This window comes from Triplophysa rosa, linkage group LG9 (genome assembly GCF_024868665.1).
Source record: "Triplophysa rosa linkage group LG9, Trosa_1v2, whole genome shotgun sequence".
NCBI lineage: Eukaryota > Metazoa > Chordata > Actinopteri > Cypriniformes > Nemacheilidae > Triplophysa > Triplophysa rosa.
Genome location: NC_079898.1, coordinates 17,361,065 through 17,380,824, shown reverse-complemented (window position 1 = coordinate 17,380,824; position 19,760 = coordinate 17,361,065). Strand labels below are relative to the sequence as shown.

Genomic DNA, 19,760 nt, shown 5'->3' with positions numbered 1-19,760 from the left:
AGCATTAGTAAAGACAGCAGTGGGATGATTGTGGTGTAACACAAGGCAGATCCTCCTAAATGGCTTCAGATGTCTGTGGGATCAAACTACAGAGCAGTTAATCCAAACTTGGACCAATCTGTGAACATATGGCCACAGCAAAGTGCACAGGGATAGCACTCCACAGTATATGACCTCTTTAGACACATTATCATTAACATACTCGATATGAATTTGTATGAAACCAAAAAATACAAGGCAAAACGGATAAGATTTTTAAAGCATCCTATAATTTCTGTAGTGCAATATTAGTACAATCGATAAACTTTATCAAACTAATATTGACTCAGCATAACAAGTTGCTACAGTACAGTATTCCCCATACTTTACATACTTTGACAAATTATACATAGATCCATTAAAATGGATTTGTTAAGGTAAAAAAATGTAAAACCATAATAATTGTGTCTGCCAAACTTTGCACACAACCATTTAACACAATATCCCCCCTTCTTAAAAAAGCAACTTAAAAATGTGAGACATACATAAACAGAAATGATTTGTGCAGCTTCACAAAACAACCACTTTTTGACACAAATTGTGTTAACTGCATTTGTCTCTCTCCATCATTTTACCCTTTAACCCAAGTTACCGCAAACATTTATTGTTTATTATGAAATATGAATGTATTGCTATTTATAACTATTGCAATGCATAACAATCAACGAACATTTGCTCTCAAACTAGCTGGACCTTACTTAGTAGCTTTATTTAGACTTAGTCTGCTATTTTTATATAATATATAAAATGTCTTTAAATTGGGTGTTTTCCTGATTGAAAATTTTGACTTATAGCATTGTATATACTAATAGAAAATCACACCATCAATTTCAAAAACACAATACATGACCACTAGGTGGTGCTATTCACATGTATCCTACATGCATTTACAAAGTCAGCATATTTACATACTAGATTTTAGTACAAAGACTTATGATTTGCATAGGGAAATCCAAACAGAACTGCATTACTAGACATACTGTGCACAAGCAATCTCTTTATTGATGTCAAATGTTCAGTTCGATAAGTTAAAACGAAACATCTTATTTGATAACAGGGAAATATGCTTTTTTGATAGATTAAACTAACTCTCAAACTGTGGCTAGAAGGGTGTGTGAAGAGTTTTGACTTGCAAAAAAGATTTAAATTTTGCATAATGGTTTACAATGCGCGCCTCTTATGAAATAATAAACCCATGAAAAGGGTAATCTAGGAAATTTCAGCATATTTGTTCATACTATATTGCAATTGTTATGGCAAAAATGACCAAAAAAACTGTTTTGAGATTTAACAGAGAAACGCCAGTGAAGGGTGGAGAGCTCTTTCGTCTCGTATGTCAACACTGACAAGTTCACTTGGCATTTATTGTTCAAGACACACTTATTACAAGTGATACACACTTCAAAAATATCACATTAAAATTAAAATCTTAAACATTAAAAAAACATTTGACTTCATAAACAACTTTTCAAACATTGTAGGAGTTGTTGCATATTTACACTTGTTTCCTACTTAGCTTTCCTGTGACAATGTTTTTGGAGCTGGAATCAAAGCTTCCTTAATATCAAAGGCTTCAATTATTTCCTTCAAGTAAAAGATTAGAGATATCGGTCAGTCATTTAATATTAAATACTACTGCTGTAATAGTGCAAATGTATACCAAACATAGTCATTATGTTCTCACCTTCCAGCTGGCTTGACTGATGGAGATGACACACTGATTACGGTCAGCTGCTCCACCGGTCTCTATCTCACCTTCTTCTACTGGACCTATAACGTAACATAAATTAAAGGGATACTCCACCCAAAATTGAAAATACTGTCATGAATTACCCCCAAGTTGTTCCGAACCAAAATAATTTTTCCTACAATGATGTCCCAGAAATGTCCGTTGCTAACATTTTTCAAAATATATTTCTTTGTGTTCATAAGAACAAAGAAATGAATAAAGGTTCAGAACAACTTGAGGGTGAGTAAATTATAGATTTTTTTGGATTGATTGATTTTTCTTTTTGGGAGGAGTATCCCTTTAAATACAATCTGCAAGTGAATTTAACCACACACAACCTAAAGGATGACTAGACTTTACCTATACAAGGAAGTCCCTCCTTATCCAAGTAGATCTTTGCCAGACCATCCTGTCAGAGTTCAAAAAGAATAGAATGTTAATTCTTTATTGTGTGACCCATATTGAATCTTAAACAGCTGCAATAGACTCCGACTCACCCTTATGAGAAAAGAGGTGTGAAAGATGTTCTCTACGGTCCGTGAGAAGGAGCTAGGGTCAATGACAAACTCATAATATGAAATGGGTTCCTCAGCTGCTCCGGAAAAGGTTGATGATTTAGGTTTTAAACAAAACAAAAGTGCTGGTTAAAGTCCATTCATGTGGGAATTATTCTTGTAATTTAACATCAGATGCTGCATAATTAATTTAAACAATTTGTTGTACAATATGCTTACGGTCATCTGCAAAGTATTTCTGTAGACATGCAAGAATCCTTTCAACCTCCTTCTCTGTAGCTTCTTGCTGTGATTCTTCCATTTTCTTAAGCTGCAAGATATTTTTAAACAATTTCATACATGGATTGTTATATAAAAGCAGCAGGTCAAACGAACAAGGTGGATAACTGAAAAGACAGTTGGTGCTTGCATTATAATGTGCACACCTGAGTGGGCATAATTCGTTTTGCCTCTTTGCTGGGTGCCTTCCTCTGCCTTTCCACTCGCTGACGTGGTGGAGGAGGCTCTGCCAAAAATGAGCCCAACCTTTAATTGAAATAAACATATTTTATTGCATATTTTATTTATGATTTTTGTAAACATAGGTAAACAAACCTAGGTTCGTATTTATATACGCCAGTATAAAATTTATGTTTATGTATTGTTATACAGGTTACACTACTCTTGAACATACTCACATGTAGTGGAATGATGGGGCCATTTTGAAACAGACTTCAGATCTTTTTGCAAGCTTCTGCCAGGCATCTTGTGGTAAATATCCATTCAAATGTCCATCCTGATCATCATCCTCCTCCTCCAAACGATTCAGACCCATGAAGGACAACTAGAATGGTCATAAAAGAAAAAATAATTTTAGAATAATAATACACAAGGTTCATTTTTATGTTTCGAGGCAAAATACAAGATACTGGCTTCAAGAGTACCATACCAAATGTTCTGCAAATGCACTGGGGTCAAATGCAGAGCCTTCGGCATGTAGTTGACTAGCTTTCTCTTTTCCTAGATCAGTGGCAAGTACCAGGAGCTGAGCGTCCAGCGCTGCTTCACGCGCCTGCTTAACTGACAGCAGAAGATGGACATAAAACCATCTCATATCGTGGTCTATGTTTGCACTGTAAGAGGTTTGGAAAATCATTTATCCAATATATTACCACTGGCAAAAAGTCTGTTGGCCTCTTCTAAAACATCGATGAGTTTATTGTTAGCAGGGTTCAACATATCCTCACGGTTTTCTATGAAGAAAGACAGTGCTTTTTTAAGTATACTCCATTTATAAACCAAATGCCAACCAAATGATAATTCTAAAAGGGACATGTTTAGTACTCACGTTGGACAGAATTGATGAGATCCCTGTACTTGCTTCTGATCTCTCTTCTGCGAGCTGGATCATCCTCTTCGTCACTAACTCCTGAGGGACCACCGCCAATCTCATCTTCATCACCCATGTCGCAAGCTCTAGAAGACTACAGCATAGAAAAACATAGTACTACGGTAGTATACAAGAGCACATAGTGTAGCATAACAGTTTCAAATAGAACAGTAAAGAATAGCGGAGTATAGTACAAAACAGCGCATTAACGTTTATGACAGTAACGTTACTCTTCCTGATAATCACAAGACAGCAAGTCAACTTAACTACTACACAACGTAAAAAACAGACTTTCTAAATAGGCTTGCTAACCAGACAGTTAAAGCGTGTATACATTTAATTTGAATAAACATATAAGTTAAGTTAGCTACCAAAAGCCTTTGTGTTTATTGGTGACGAGTGATGATGGTTATGCTCGTTATTTACTGCATCTAAAAACGCGATCAAACATAAAAACAGAACCAGAAAGCAATGCGATCAGCACTAATGTAAGATTATTGCAAATTGCAATGAATTTTGAGATTTTAGAAACTTCACAAATCTTCAGAGTGCTTACCTATCATTTGCATCAACCAAGTTCGCGGGAATCTAAGGAAGTACACTTACGCCCCACGTCACTTCCGGCTTCTTTCAAACGCGTGACGTTCAGAAGCAAATCATAAAATGTTTTTATTATAACCTGTATATTTGTGAACAAAATACATAGAATATCTAATTACAGTTACTTAAAAAATCAATTCAAAATTGTATTTCTTTTACTTTATTTTGTTAGAACGTAAACATTTGGAGGCGTTTTGGATTGTGATTATAACGTGAAATATATGAATGCTTGTCATGTAATTTTAAGGTTGTATAATGTAATAAGTTCTGCTCATTTTGTTTTGCCTTACTGGTTGTGTTTTGAAATAGTTTGAAAAAACATATGAAAAAATATCATTTAAAACCCAGAGGAGAGGATGAACAGAGTAAACAGAAACAGATGATGTAGATTCATAGTGCGATAGATCAGGGTGAGCTTTTAAACTCCTCCTAAAAACATCGCATAGGGCATGTTTAAAACGTTATTGCGCTCCCTACCTAGATATCACATCTGGGTGGCGCACGCGCGAGCCTTGAGATCCAAAAATGCTGTCTAGACAGCGAATCACTAGGTTTTGAACACAACCACAGTGTCCGGAAATTAACAAACTCGTGATGTCAGGAGGACTGGGAGAGGGTCAGCACAAGTGAAATCCACGTCTATTTTACAGGTTTAGCGGATTATACAGTTATAACATTTGCGATCATGAAGTTATTACGTGAGATAAACGTTGAGTGTGCTTCTGGTAGCCTGCGGACGATCAGTAGTCCAAACTGAAAGCGTTTTAACGCGTGCGCTTCTTCCAGATCGACCCGTATTTCAGCAAACATGACACGACTCGAATTGGACCAAGTTACCGATTTCGGCGATTTCACGAAAGGAAACGATTTAAAGGAGTTTTTAAAGCAGACGTACTCCAACATCTCTTCTCAACGCCTGTCAGATGTTCGTCTGAGTCCGGATGGACGTCACATTCATGTCATCGTGCGTCAGACGCCCAGAAGTGGTCTTATGACATATGACAAAAATCAGAGACCCCATCTCATGCAGTGTCAGAAGCACGCTGATCTAACGGTGACGCGCAATGTACCGATAGTGGATGTGATTTATATGACACAGAGCAAAGCAGAAGACGGATCTTGTGTCCTTGGAATCTTTTTTGAAAATGGAAAAGCAGAATTCTGGAAATTCCTGGAGTGCAGACCAGGATGGCATTTACTGCAGACTGTGGATCTGTGTAACAGCCCTACAGCAAAAGTAGTGTCTGTTTGCATTTGTCTGAATTTCATTGTGTGGTGTGAGGAAAGACCCCTGTCAGAAAGTTCTGGTGGTGCCTGCAACAACTTCAGATACTGTATTTGCATGAGGACTGTAGAAGTGAATGAAGGGGGTGTCAGTTTGGGGTGTGTGAAAATTGCACTCCACCATAATCCTCGATACTCGACCATCGCTTCTGGGGATTTGGTGTATCTTCTGCCTGTTACAGACAACTCTCCCGTCGATGTTTTTAAAGTCTTCCTAGCGTGGTCTCCTGAACATGACACTTTTAAAGTCCACAGTACCTGTAGTAGTTCACTTCTCATGAAAAGTTCAAAGAAGGAATCTGATTTTACGAGACTGGTTACAGACTGCGTTGGCATTCTCTCCACTGTAAATCCTCCTGATATCTGTGGAGTCTCACCTGCTGGATATGGAGATCTCCTCCTACTTCTCAGCACTGGATGGGTGTGCGTTATAAAGAGAGACGGCGGTCTATGGAAAATATACAAACTGCCTGACAATTGCCTTACCAGTGGTGAAACGCAAAATAGCCTTAATGTATATAAAGAAATCCTGGCACTAACAGTAAACAGGACCCTCTTCTTGATAGATACTAAATGTGGTCTGGAATTAGAGAGAATAAGTCTGAAATGGGAGGGTCGTCTCTTTGTGAACACTTTGGACACTCAATCTCCACAAATGCTTTCAGAGGCAGGATTATTTAAAGTTACACAAAAAGAACTGGATGCTAAAGCAAGGTCAATACCCGTTGACTCAGAGAGTGCTTTAGTCGAGGCTGTGTTTGAAGAGGCATGTAAATATTATCAGCAACGAAGTCTTAGCAGTACACAGCTCACAGTGGAAAAGCTCAAAAAAGGTGGGATGTTTCAGGCCCCCATATCACTGGCTGCCATCCTCGGTGACTACCTTAACAACCGAAACAGCAAAACGTCTGAGAAAAAATCCTCAGGTCAAGAGAGGTTGATGAACTCGCTCGAATCTGAGCTTAAGAGCCTTGTTTTGCTAGAGGACATCAAAACGTCGATGTTAAAGGCTTCTGAGAAGGATCTAGAAAGCGACTGTGAAAACCTAGTGCAGCAGGAAATTTGCAGGCTGCTCAGCGCTGAACTCGACAAGGAAAACCTTCAATACCTGAACAGCATCTTCCATCTCTTTCCCGCCGAGTCCTGGCATGCCATGCAGGCCGCCCTCCAGCTGAGGTGCAACGGTGAGGGTTCTCTATCCTCCAAAGCATCTGCTGAATTATGGAAGATTATCCTCAGCCCTGTCCAGCCAACAGCAAACTTCGCTCACTGCAACGGTCAACAGAAACACACTAACGCTGTGCTTCCTGTCTTTGAGCTCCTGTGCCACTCTATCTTCAAGTTCCAGCCTGACTGGCTGCCCAGGTTTCTCGAGCTGGCACTACAGCAGGTTGGCGCATCCTCCACCTCTTCGTGGAATTTCGGTGGGAAGGAGAGCTCTGAAAGCATTCCGCTGTATAAACGGGCTTTGACGGTGCTCCCGTGCAAAGGTGCCCATCAACACCTGGAAGTCGAGCTGCTCTTGTGCAGTCAGCGGCCTAATGCGATAATGCAAGCTTTGAGAATTCTCATTGAACTGGGACAGTGGGAACGTGTGACGCAGGTAGCCGAGAGGTTCTGCCGCCAGAGCCCGCTTCTGAACAAAGAGATCTTCATCGCTTTGCTGTGTGAAGTGTCCCAGCATAGGGATCTAGACCCTTATTTGGATCTGTTGTGGACTCTGTGCCCAGACGACATGAGCGTTACTAGCATACTCAATATCGTATTGAAAAATCTGCCGTCGTCCGCACAGAACTCGGGACCTTTTGAGGCTGAGGGCAGCCAGATCACCATCGGGCTGTTGAAACCACTGCTTAGAAAAGTTCTCCAAAGGGAGACCAAACCTAGTCATAGGTATGCGGACATCCTCCAGTCACCCACCCGTCCTCCTCCCACCCCTCCACGGCAGGCAAAGGGAGTTGGTGCTGAACTAGACCGTGCTCTACCTGGAACCCAAATGACATCTCAAGCCGGATTGCTCTGAATTTTCCATTATCAAAATCAAATGCTTGTCCTTCCCATAAAGATAGGAGACCTATTTAGTAATAGTAATTTCCCAGTATTTACTGTGCATGTTTACTGACTTACGGGTCTGTATTGGATCAGACAATATTTTGTTAACCATTCAAATTGTAAAGTATGTACTACTGATATTATCCCTTATATTAAATGTAATATATTCGTTTAATGTTTGTACAACGGTTGCTTTTAACATTTATTTGGTTTACTGCATTTCATCTTACATGTGTTTGGCATATGGACAGGTCCTTTATGCTTTCCTCTTAACCTGTATTTCTCTTTTGAAACTTCCAGACATGTCTGTTTTGGGAATCGTCAGATGGAGGCATGTTATCACCCTGATTGTTATTTTACCCACCCCTGGGCACCATGATGTCTTTTGCTGAGTTGACACTACAGTTTGTTGTCATATGTTGTAATTATTGAAATCACACATGGAAGATGTATCACACCTATAATTTGTATTAGTTATTAATAAGGTACGCAGGAAATGTACAGTATTATATAATATAACATGCATGCTGATGCATTGGGCTGCTTAGACGTGATTGACATGTTAAATGCTTGAGGATTGCTCTTTATCCTTTGCTTTTGTGCTATTAAAGGGCATTTAACTTTGTAAAACGCAATTAAGTGTTACTCTGTACTTCTGCTCTTCAGATACTCAGATCTGTTTCTGGCTCATTTAAATGAGAATGAATTGTTAAAAAAAGTAAGGTAAAGTGAAACATTTCTGTTATCACTTCCCTGATATTGATGGTTACAAGTAAACACATTTTTTATGGTTGTGTGGTCAGAGAGGGGATTTCGGACGTTCATAACATCTGAAATGTGAAGTCACTAGACCTTTGGAGCCCCACCCACTGCATTCCTACAGGGCTAAGCTGCAGCAACATTCACAGCGCTGCTTTAAATTGAATTGAACTAAATTCTATTATGCAGTGAATTACAGTGACCAGCTTTAAACTCAACACACTGGAATGACTCATGTTGGCTTGAATTGGCTCGACACAACTAATTGTATTTGAGAACCACAAAACCTTAAAGTTACACACATTTTCTTTATTGTACAAACCGTAAGATTATCCCAAACCATGTTGTGGATGAATTGTCAAAGGAGTTCTTTGTAGACTTCACGCTCGAAAGTAACTAAAACACTGAAAATAGGCATACTATATCACAGTGTGTGTTTGTTTTAAGGTTATTAAAAAAAAAATACATTTGACATACACAAGCCTGAGTTGTGTTCCTTTTAACCAGTCTGCTAAGAAAGAGTTGTAATTGTAAACCTTTTTTCATGGTGAGAATTCAATATAATTTCGGTATTGGTTAGATTATTTCAGGAGTAATTGCATGGGTATCCTCTTTACTAATTGTATGAGTATGCAGCACACATCTGTCACAATACTCCAGATGTAATCCAAATGTAAGGCCTTAAAGTGATAGTTCACCCAAAAATGAAAATTCTGTCTGAATCCATTACATTTTCCTCAAAGTATGTCAAAGACTACTGAATAAAGTCTCTGTTGTCTGTATTAAGTAAGCAGCACAGATATGTATGGAATGTTTGTTCCACTACTAATACCTCCACTAGTGCAGTTCATTCTGACTGACATGTGGCCGTAATGGCAGTTGCGCCATGAGGCCACAGTCACAGGACAGAGGGTGTGCTGGGGAGAGGTTTCTAAAGGATAATGGACAAGAGCAAGCAATGATTTACACCAAACAAAGAGGTTCAGAGATTCATGAAATGTATAGATATAAATAATAGAAATGTTTCACAGGAAGCAGCAGTCAAATGCAATCCTTCGCAGTCAATCTCCACAGTTAATTGTCTATTTATTAAATTCTTCATAAGAACAAGCATCTCATTGAAATGTATGTTTTGTATTAAAAGCAAATAAGCAAAACATTTAAACGTTTAAATATAATTAATCTATAGTATCAACATGTAACAGTATCTCCATACTGTCTATTTATCGTAAAGAAAATAATATTTATATAATAATATATGTTTTACATAAAGTGCTTTCTAAAGCTTAAACCTCACGATTGTTACATAAAAACGTGTTTGAACACATAATTGCTGTATAAAACAAAAAGATTTGACATTACGTACTGAAAGTTTGACACATATTTATGTTTGAGTGCACTGCGCTAATAATACAGTAGAATAAAAAGTCATCAAATAAAAGGAATAAAAGTTGCACAAAAGTCCATCATTTGTACAATCATTGTCAGATCAGAAACAATACTCAAAACAACCTAAAGAAATGACTGGAATTGGCACAAACATCTATTTATGATTGTCAAATATATAGTAAGTGTGTGTTTCCTTGATTGATAAGTTAACGTGCACAGGTTTTCAGTCATCTTCATGTATTTCTGTAAAATGTTTTCTAACTTCCTATTGACTGAGGGTTGAGACTGGCTCTTGGGAATTTATCCATCACGACTTTGTTCCTTTATATAGAGAAATCAGACAATAATCATTAGAATGGAGTATTTTCATTATCAAATAAACTATATGCTCTGATTTTGATGCTAATTTATGATCTGCCAGTACATCTAGAAAACAAATGAGAAAATTTACTCATAAACGTCTGTGCACTCCATCCTGCGATAGAACTTGGCAAGTTTAACAGAGAAGATAATGCTGGGGATCAGGAACATCATACACCAACCCAAACTGAACCAAAAGGCATTCTGGTAACAGAGACGGGGCATTAGCGTTGGCCAGATGTCCAATAGTTCATTGTAGAAGAGTTAAGATAAAAAATCTTAGCAAAACTTGAACAACTCTTACCAAACTTGCCACCAGATGTCTACACACCAGATTCTCTGATCTATCGATGGCTGCAGCTGCAGGCCCACAGCGGCCCAGCTGCTCCGTAACCTGACACGATACAACACAACATTCTGAGATCAGCAACAAGTTTGTTTAGCATTAGGATAGATTGCATTTTTAAGTAAAAAGGATGATCTAAAGGGATAGTTTATCCAAAAATGAAAATCTTTCATCATTTATTCATGAAAGAAGATATTTTGAAGAACGTTGGTAACCAAAAAACACGACTCCCATTGTATGAAATTAAAACCACTGAGACCTTTTAAAATAGCCACTTCAGAGTTCCACAGAAGAAAGAGTCATTTACAGATTTTAAGAGACATGCGAGTGAATAAATAATGACAGAATTTTTATTTTTGGGTGAACTATCCCCTTAAATACATACTGTTTGATTTGCCCATTGAGTGAATGACCAAAAGATTTTAAATTGGCAGTCTACGAATTTCCTGCTCTCCTGCACAAGAAAAGGAAGAATTATTATTATTAAAGAACTATTATGACACACAAAGATTTCTAAATCATCCTGATTTAGGGAACTATAGCTCCTACCAGGCAACACTTACTTTTTTCACAATCTGTGATATATTGTAGTTCATGATGTCCTGAGCATAGGCAACATTTCTGAGAACATTCTCCACAGTGTCCTAGAACATAATTGCAGAAAGAGATTAAATCTACATCCCACGCCATTATTGTTTTTATAGTGATGCATAGTATGTTCAATATATTATACTCACATTGATCTGTGATGCTGTTCTGCTAAGATTCTTAATGGTGGACTTCAGCTCAACCTACAAAGAAGCACAAAATATATGTCACACTAAACCAAAGCAACCCATCCCAACTAGTAAAGTGCTAAGAAACAAAACACTTTGTAATGAATATTGATTAGTATTAACTCTTTAAATGTTAATGTCTTTTGTGTTGTGACGTACCACCAAAGGCATGATGGTAAAAGTGATTGCAGTCTGGATGTTTCGCAGTTCTTGAGCTTCCTTGTGTAGTTCATCCGAAATATTTCCAATCGTCTGAAATATACAAATAAATGTTGCACCCCATCATACCTAGAAAAGAACATTTCAATACATTTCTTACCTGTTTAGAGGCCAAGTCATCCAAATCATCTGCAGATGAGTTCAGATTAGTCTCAGAAATATTATTCATCTGAAAAACAAAAGAATGCAGACTTTTAAAAAGAAAGAAGAAACAACTTTCTTAAGATTACATTATCCTTGATTTAATTTTTTACAAAGAAAACATGCTGATCTGAAAATGACCTATAAAGTGCACCTGCTGTGTGATGCTGCTGAAGTTCGTGCTGCTGGCACTGTCAGAGAAATTGCGTAACTGGGACTTTACATCTGATGTGAGGATCGTGATATTTGCTATATTGATATGTGCATTTTCAAAGTACTGATAGATCTGCCTTTCGAACTGTTGAGAGATTCAGCACAGAGTATCATTGTTTGTGCCAGGCAGGTGAAAAAACAGATTCAGCTGATTCTTGATAAAATGTAAAAATGTCCTACCTTTGAAATATTTAACATATCCTCTAGGTTGATGATACCATTTAAATGCAGTGTGGTCCATAAAGGCTTATTCATTTGGCAGTCACTAAGAAAAAGAAATTGACATTTGATATGTATTGGACAAAGAATACACATATTTGTTTAATCGATCATGCAGCTTGGTGCGACCCACCTGTACACACTACCAATTGTCAGGTCTGTATTCAGTTGCAGTGTAGTAGATAAGTTAAATCCTGGAATGAGCCCTGGAGTGCTTAGAATCTAATAAAACACACGTGGGTGTAAGGTACGGTTACACTACTGTAACTCATTTTACTGTACAGATATTTAACATTTGGCACCAAATCAAAGTCCAATGTTTAAATGTAATAAAAAAGTCATCATTTCTGAAAATACCTGGAAGATCTCCTTGCTCTGCCATGGTGCACAAACAAAGGTATGGACATTCCCCCCCACTATGAAAAGTATCAGCACCACTATCATGAAGATCCAGGAAACCAGGAAACTGAAACCTACTCCTCTAAAATGACACCAGAGGAAATCATTGCAAATACACTGACATGCGTGCATTGTACAGCTGTAGAAAAAAACACTCAAGTTTTGGCTTTATTCTAGGTCATGAATATATGAACTTCTTTGCAATATGCATTTTCTTTGCAGTATTCAAGATCTGCAAATAAAACAATATTTTCAACTGGAATTTGGAGAAATGCTGCCACTAGTTTACAAAATGAAACCAAACAAATTGAACCATTTACTTAAAGAAGATTTCAATTGGAGTGGTCTCTTTATTTATTTTTTTGCAGCTGTATATCAGAATTGAATTCAATATATAAAAAAACATTTTGTAATACAAACCCAGATTTGCAAGTATTTTTGTACTTACACCATGAAGAATATTCCTCCACAGTTAGATGTGCGGGAGCGTTCAGATGGGTCATCCAGAGGTTTTAGACCAACTGCACCAAGCAGAAGACCCAGAAAATTACAGATCACCACCAGCAAAATCAGACAGCTCAGGACCAATCCAACAGCCAGGCTGAACACAAACAAAATATTGACTATTCTGAGATTCTGAATTAAACGAGTCATTTGATATTTTTTAGTATAAATATTTTTATGACATTCACAAATTCATGGGAAATTACAGATACAAGCCAGTATAATACCTGATTTTACTTGACAGCTGTGTGTATTGAGTAACATCTGAAACAACTTTTTGCACTTCAGTTAGTGGCTGTAAGATGTTCTCCAGTACATCCAGTGGAAGTCCATTAGTCAAGTCTGAGATCTGTGATTTTAATTTTTCAAGCTCAAATAGAGCCACTTACAGGATAAAAAGACATGGCATCATTTTAACAACTATCAGCAAATTATACAGAAATCCCATTGTCCATTGTGAAACGACTTCACCTTGATTATTTGGTGGCCATAAAAACTTTTACATTCAGTAAAACAATCTGAAAAGTATTCAAACAAAAAATACTCACAAAACAATTAAACAAACAACACACACTTACTCTTTACACTTTGCCTGGTCTCATCTTTCACCTTCTGTGGAATATTGTCAAAAAAATCTTTCCCCTGAAAACCATAAATGTGTTAAATTCACCAAACAGCTTTTACAGTATGTAGAAATTATTTTAACTATTAAACAAATAGACAAACACGTATAAGTGCATATGTATACAGTTTATTACACCGTATAGACGTATTGTGTACAGACAGAGGAGGGATAAAGGAGATAAAGATATTATGTAGAGCAAACATAGTTAGGTGATTTTCGAGTGAATAACACTACAGTACATAATTGTATTCCTGTAAAAACCATCAGACGTCCAGTTTTGTGTTTTGCCCCCACCTTATTTGCCTGTCCGATGACATCAGCATTTTCAGCTTTGTTTACAGCAGACATCAGGTCATTCTGATCAGGAAACTGTCAAAAACACCAATGTGAGACAAACAGAACATATGCAAATGTCATGGAATGTACGTGCTTGCAAACATAGCAACATATTGACAACATAGTTAACATCTTACAATAGTAAAAAATATAAATTAACCTAATTGTTAGTTGCATTAGCTAAATCTTTTAATTAAAATAAAATCCTTTAATTGTGTATAGTTTCAGGTTTAAAATGTGGTTTCAGACTTTTTAAACTTCTACACAGCTACTGCTGCTGTAACGCGTGAACGTCAAGTTGCCACCAGAGGGCAGTACTGGTTGTACCCAAATCCACCACCACGGCAATTCTTATTTAAAGCTTGTACTGATGGAAACCTCTTTCTGTTGTGTAAGGTTTCTAAGAGAAAAGGCTTGCAAACACTGACCTTAACACAATAACTTCTTATGTTCCTCCTTATTGTCTGTGTTCCTGTGTCCCTACTGCATCCCTTCAATGGGAGCGTTTGAGCTTTTGTGTACCACGGCTGAGCAGGTAAAACTGCTTTGTATTTGGAGAAAACTACTGTGTATGTAACCCAAGCCCATATATTGTTGTGCGTATTGTGCGGGTTTTATATCAGCGCTTATACTGTATTTTTGTTCCCATGAAGATTGACACAGAACCCACTCTGCTTCAATGACACGGCTGAGACTGCAACCACAATGTATCTATACCTTCAAAAAGATAACAGTAATTTGTTTTCAATGTTCATCCTGAAACAACCAGAAAGACTGAAGCAGAATCAGGATAATCAGGACGCGACATGCTTCACTGAACAGCCATTACAGAATTCCCCAATGAGCTTTACAGTTGCTTGTTCTCATGAGAGGTCTGCTTTGGCTTACTTCAAGATCTCCATCCAGGGATAGTTTGTCTAGTTCTGGCTGAAGGGAGGTACAGTTCACACAGCCCGGTAACAACAAGGTGACGTTAATGCGCTGCTTCACTGCAGATATATTAACATGTAGCTCATCCACCTTCGGTTTCAGCTGCTCCAAAGTGTTATTAACATGCTGGAGTGCAACACCAGTGCTGTTTATCACTGTAACACACATACAGAAAAGTAAAACATGAAAAAAAAAATACATATTGCATGTACATTGCACCATTTTTATAACAATCCAGCCAAAGTATTTTTTGTGATTTACAGTTTTCTACATAAAATCATTTTACATTTTGTAAAGAACATTCTTTGAAAATAAGTCATGCCAAAGATTGAAATAATAGTGAAATTAATGGTTAGAATTCAACTTTAATGCTCATTATCTCATAATTAGTTTATGAGACTTTAGTCTGGTTTTCACAGACGGTTGCTTTTATATTGAGACTACTGTCCAAATAATTCACAGCCACAATACTGGCTCGGATAGATTTTAAAGTCCAAATAGTACTCTCCATTGTGTTATTAGTAAAACTACTGGAATAAATGTTGAAACCAAAAGTGAAACTTATCACGGAGTGGAGAAATGCTAGAGAAAACGTCATTAGGCCTACTGAATAAATAAATGAAAGTTTAGTAGCATATCTTAATATGAAAGATTGAGAATTTATATTAATAATTGATTCAATTTAGGCTTTTTAATATAGGACACAGTATCCTATGGTCAGAAAGGAAATATTAGCTCTCGAAAATGAATAATTCTGGCATTGGTCCGTACATGTACCTTGGGCTATTTCAGAAATGGATTTTATTGCTGGGTCGAGATGACCTTTAAGACCACTCTGGATAAATTCACCAAGCGAAGAGCCTGTTTTTATAAAAAAGAAACACAAAAAGGTTCAATTAGTTTAATATAAATAAGTAGCATTTAGGTTAATAGAAAAAAAGCTTTATTGATGAATTGATAAGAAAACATACCATTTAAGGTACTTTTCACCTTATCCACAGTCAAAGAACTCTCATCTACCACTTGTCTGATTTGCTATAAGAAAACAGAAAACTTTACGCTCATTCATTAATGACATGTAATGTATTTGATACTCTGACAAAAAAGTTACTTTATACAATGACGAGATTTGACCCAAAGGATATACACTTGTTGTTAAACAAATAACATTTCTCTTCTGTACCTTTGGAACAGTTGCAATATAGCTTTTTACATCTTCCAAGATGTTTGAGACTTCTGTGGGGCTGTTCTTCAAAGTTTCTGAAGTGTGCGTACAGCTTAGGAACATGCAAACATTCCCCGACCTGAATATATTAATAAACCATGTGAGAACAGCAGTGAACATTAGAAACAGAATCAAGTAATGGATTAATACATTTCATTTTTCTGATAAAGCCCGTTTTTAATACGTTTTGACTGCCAAAAATGACATTTATCATGGCTCAAGATCATTGAAATTCAAACTTCTGCTCACAAGATCAGTGAAGTGATGAAAAACGTGGACCAGTAAAAGCTTCTCCTCTTGCAGTGGATGTTTGACGTTTGCTTCTGGTTCATGCGGCCCCCGCAGTTACCACAGCAACGGCAGCAGGCGAAGATTAGGCCAATTAGAGGCATGAGGATGATGTACAGGATCCCAATGGCAACACAGACCAGGAAACCTGTCTCATATTTCAAAACCTGTCAACATAAAAGAGTTCAGACAGGTTGCTCACTGTGGTTAAATAACTTCAAAAGCTATATTACGCTGCAAAATGTAGGTGTAGTTAAAAAACACCTGCTGACATCATATACAGTACACCTAAATATAAGGCTCATGTGCTATGCATACATGGTGGCTTTCTGTATATCATCTAAGCAGGCATGCAAACAGGCAGTGTTTACACAACATGACGTGTCTGTGTTGGCATCATATAGCAATATTTCCTGTTACGCACAGATAATTATACAGTGCGTTTCCATAGCGACATGTTTATTGAGAAATTAAAACTTGTTCTACCCTGAAGGTATTTGTAATACTTATCATAGGTAACCAAATCTATGATTAATCAAAGAGCCACCCCATCAAACGGATGTTCTTCAGGATGTCGTTTCTCTTCTTCATTAATATCTGCCAGCTACATACTGTATAGCTAAGAACAGCCAACAATATGTGATTTTGTCCTGCTGTGATCATATATACAGTACCTGGCTAGGTTTAACATTTACATATACAGAATCTTCACATACCTCTTTGACCCCGTCCGCTTGCATGATTACTGATGGATGTGTTATCATATCAATCAGCAGATCTACAGAGAAACAATGTCATTGGCAAACATGTCAAACTGTGCATTTCTTTTTCTTAATCACTGAAACAACAATTTATTTTACTTTTTTTTGTTTAAGCATTTGGCCAATAGAATCTCAGTGGTAAAAAGTATTTTTTATATAGCTAATATAAAAACATATTTTTAGAATCATTCAATTCAAATTTATATAGCACTTGTTACAATGTTGCATTTTTTCAAAGTAGCTTCACAAGAAAATCACAAAAAAAAGATATTAAATATGGCTTACATATGGGATAGAGTACATGGCATGGGGTGTTTAATTTGTTTAAATTTCCATTTAAATTGAACACTTCTCAAAATGTTGTACTGTTGAAAAGCAGCTTTACAATAGAAGAAAAAATTCAAACAGGAAATTATGACAAATGTGACCCTGCTTGTGACAAAGCTAGAGTCATTTTTTGTGATTTACTGTTTGATGCACAAAATCATTTTTCATAACGTAAGGAACATTAACCTCAAAAACCAAATCAAAGTAAAATGATTGAAATCAAATGTCGATGCTTCTGATCTCTTAGACAGGGTGACATATAAAGAATACATTACAATACATTACAAATACACTATATTACAAGACTTTGCTAAAGTTAAACCAGAAATGCAGACAGAGCGGGCCGCATCTGAAGATTCTCGTGGGCAAAAAATTAATGAATAATGAACGTGGAACAACATTGACTTGTTTCTATGGAGCAATATCGTCTATTTTCAGAGCAAATAGTTTTACATGCTCTGCACAGACCAAACATAAACTGATAACATTCTGTGAGCGGCTTCAAACTTTATGCGCTCTGTATATGTAGGGTTTTTCTCTCATCTTATGATAAGTTCTTTTTCTTTCAAGGTACTAATGAACTCAAATATTGACTCAGCCATTTGAGATGTCGATTACGACTACATAAAAGACCGGTACGCTGCAATAAAATATTCTGTGGTAAGCAAAGCACTTCAAAAGATGATGGAATATTCAAATTGAATGGACTTTTGCATAGTGCCCAGTGGTTACGCTTCTGGCAATTAACCGAGTAGATTTATCCCACCCGAATGAACACCAAACCATGTGGATGACAAACCCTGCCTAGTTTCTCCTATTAATCCATTACACTCTCGTGTCACAATCTCATTCAAGAAAGACCAAAATAACTTAATACTGAATGGTACACTCACCTTTAGGGAAAGGATTGCTCTGAACAGAGCCCAGGAAAGAATTTACAATGGGAGACATAAAGGCACTGTTGTAGTTCAGTTGAGTATATGTTGAATTTGGAGTTTGGAGCGCAGGTCTCCTTGTGTCTGCTGGACATGAGGGCTCCATGCTTCCACATGGCTGAAGCAAAAGCAAGAAGCAGCTCCAAATGATGAGAGTACCGAGCTCCAGCCCTTGCATGAACCCCATCGTGATTACTAGTCAGTGGCAGAGCTTTCAACTCATGTCTCTGTTTCTATGGCTGTCAAACTTCACCTGGGAATCAATGTCACAATTAAACCTGAACAAATTAAAAAAAATATTTATATATATATATATATATATATTCCTTTGGTGCTAACTAGGTCGTGTGAAGAAATCATCACGCAACATGGCTTACTGTTTCCTTAAGTTATATTGTGAAACTACTAGTCATTCAAAGTAATTACATAAAAACCAAGATCAACATGAATACACTGACCATTGTGTTACACTTAATGACTATCATTATACTATTACAGAAAGAAAACAGGGAACTTCTAAAGTAAAGTACTCACTGACAACATCCTCTTTCCTGAAAAGCACAAAAAAAGTTTGTGGGAAATTAAAACAAATTGTCTGAAAAGAAACTCTATGTCCTCTAAAAGCTGCAAATAATGTTTATTGCAAAGATAAAACCATCTTCAAACTCCTTTGTAGACATGTTACCAAAAGCAAAAGCAGAACTCTATGACAGTCCAATCAAAATGTAATAGACATGTCATTGCTCTGACATTAAACCTGTCAGCGTGAATCAAGCATAAACTGAACTTTTGTTTACCCCTAAACTGTAATTTGAGAATGAAATAAAAAGAGAGAGTCGGCGAGAGCTGAAGCAGTTATATTCCACAGAGCAAACACACACAAACATTAGAACAGTACCTGTATTCTCTTTAAAGTCTTTGAGGTATTGACGGTTTTGTTTCCTAGACCAGTTTCAACTGTGGTAAGATCCAGTGTCTGATATGAAGTTCAACTGCAGTGACTGACGTGAAATATAGAAACCGAGAGGAGGAGGGATGAGGTGTGGAATGGGGGGTGGGTGGATGAATGGAAGGCTGAGTTTAAGAGCGATATACAAATGGTCATTTTTAAAAAGGAAGCGATCAAATAAAAAAGTTGGAGGGCAGGTTGACGGGAAGTTGACCACATTTTCGTTGATTCATTTTTAAGTACTTTTTAAATAGAACATGTTTGTTAGATTTACCTTAAGTGATTAAAGACTATATTTCATATGAGTTTGATAATGACAGTGAACAAACATAGGCACTCATAATTCATATTTACACACGAGTACAAGGGTGACAAGAGTTACTTAGCATTGACATTTATTCAGCACTCTTTTATCCGAAGCGACATAGTTACTTATTGGCGCAACACAGAAAATCATTTGGATTTCCTGGA

General features: G+C 37.0%; 3 protein-coding genes and 1 long non-coding RNA gene across 7 annotated transcripts; 2 read left to right on the top strand and 2 right to left on the bottom strand.

Annotated features, from left to right (window-relative positions):
* Positions 1-95: 95 nt before the first annotated feature.
* On the bottom strand, positions 96-5,172 carry nsmce4a (NSE4 homolog A, SMC5-SMC6 complex component). 3 transcript variants are annotated; one of them, XM_057341740.1, is made up of 11 exons: positions 5,148-5,172; positions 3,611-3,746; positions 3,435-3,515; positions 3,212-3,342; positions 2,961-3,106; positions 2,709-2,808; positions 2,503-2,593; positions 2,266-2,360; positions 2,129-2,177; positions 1,724-1,809; positions 96-1,623 (listed from the first exon to the last, which is right to left on the bottom strand). In XM_057341740.1, the coding sequence occupies exons 2-11, from the start codon at positions 3,726-3,728 to the stop codon at positions 1,552-1,554; spliced, it is 969 nt and encodes a 322-aa protein (XP_057197723.1). In that variant the 5' UTR covers positions 3,729-3,746; positions 5,148-5,172; the 3' UTR covers positions 96-1,551. The 3 variants fall into 3 exon arrangements, with proteins under 3 accessions (XP_057197723.1, XP_057197722.1, XP_057197721.1); XM_057341739.1 differs by lacking the exon at positions 5,148-5,172 and adding an exon at positions 4,024-4,093; XM_057341738.1 differs by lacking the exon at positions 5,148-5,172 and adding an exon at positions 4,209-4,297 and having other exon boundaries at positions 97-1,623.
* LOC130558962 (uncharacterized) lies at positions 4,402-9,866 on the top strand. The gene is made up of 2 exons (XR_008963523.1): positions 4,402-4,902; positions 7,889-9,866. It is a non-coding gene; the product is annotated as an uncharacterized LOC130558962 (long non-coding RNA).
* On the top strand, positions 4,837-9,866 carry LOC130558957 (BLOC-2 complex member HPS6). The gene has a single exon (XM_057341727.1). The coding sequence runs from the start codon at positions 5,061-5,063 to the stop codon at positions 7,557-7,559; it is 2,499 nt and encodes an 832-aa protein (XP_057197710.1). The 5' UTR covers positions 4,837-5,060; the 3' UTR covers positions 7,560-9,866.
* Positions 9,716-19,421, bottom strand: prom2 (prominin 2). Of its 2 annotated transcripts, XM_057341729.1 has the most exons (25): positions 19,239-19,421; positions 18,875-18,891; positions 18,299-18,593; positions 17,034-17,095; positions 16,279-16,484; positions 15,988-16,108; positions 15,776-15,839; positions 15,582-15,665; positions 14,763-14,959; positions 13,833-13,907; positions 13,492-13,555; positions 13,141-13,297; positions 12,858-13,010; positions 12,368-12,491; positions 12,144-12,232; positions 11,972-12,056; positions 11,733-11,876; positions 11,538-11,606; positions 11,378-11,470; positions 11,180-11,233; positions 11,006-11,086; positions 10,828-10,896; positions 10,401-10,490; positions 10,188-10,300; positions 9,716-10,057 (listed from the first exon to the last, which is right to left on the bottom strand). In XM_057341729.1, exons 3-25 carry the CDS (start codon positions 18,525-18,527, stop codon positions 9,994-9,996), a joined length of 2,487 nt encoding a protein of 828 aa, XP_057197712.1. In that variant the 5' UTR covers positions 18,528-18,593; positions 18,875-18,891; positions 19,239-19,421; the 3' UTR covers positions 9,716-9,993. The 2 variants fall into 2 exon arrangements, with proteins under 2 accessions (XP_057197712.1, XP_057197713.1); XM_057341730.1 differs by lacking the exon at positions 18,875-18,891.
* Between the last annotated feature and the right edge of the window lie 339 nt (positions 19,422-19,760).

Bases quoted from the DNA above. Each gene is read 5' to 3' on its own strand.
- nsmce4a (XM_057341740.1), bottom strand. From the start codon at position 3,728: ATGGGTGATGAAGATGAGATTGGCGGTGGTCCCTCAGGAGTTAGTGAC. The intron at 3,516-3,610 runs GTGAGTACTAAA...CTTTCTTCATAG, and splicing joins TCTCATCAATTCTGTCCAAC to AAAACCGTGAGGATATGTTG. The intron at 1,624-1,723 runs GTGAGAACATAA...TTTTACTTGAAG, and splicing joins TCAGTCAAGCCAGCTGGAAG to GAAATAATTGAAGCCTTTGA.
- LOC130558957 (XM_057341727.1), top strand. From the start codon at position 5,061: ATGACACGACTCGAATTGGACCAAGTTACCGATTTCGGCGATTTCACG.
- prom2 (XM_057341729.1), bottom strand. From the start codon at position 18,527: ATGGGGTTCATGCAAGGGCTGGAGCTCGGTACTCTCATCATTTGGAGC. The intron at 17,096-18,298 runs GTGAGTGTACCA...GTTTCTCTGTAG, and splicing joins GAGCAATCCTTTCCCTAAAG to ATCTGCTGATTGATATGATA. The intron at 11,234-11,377 runs GTACGTCACAAC...GCTTCTTTGTAG, and splicing joins TTACCATCATGCCTTTGGTG to GTTGAGCTGAAGTCCACCAT.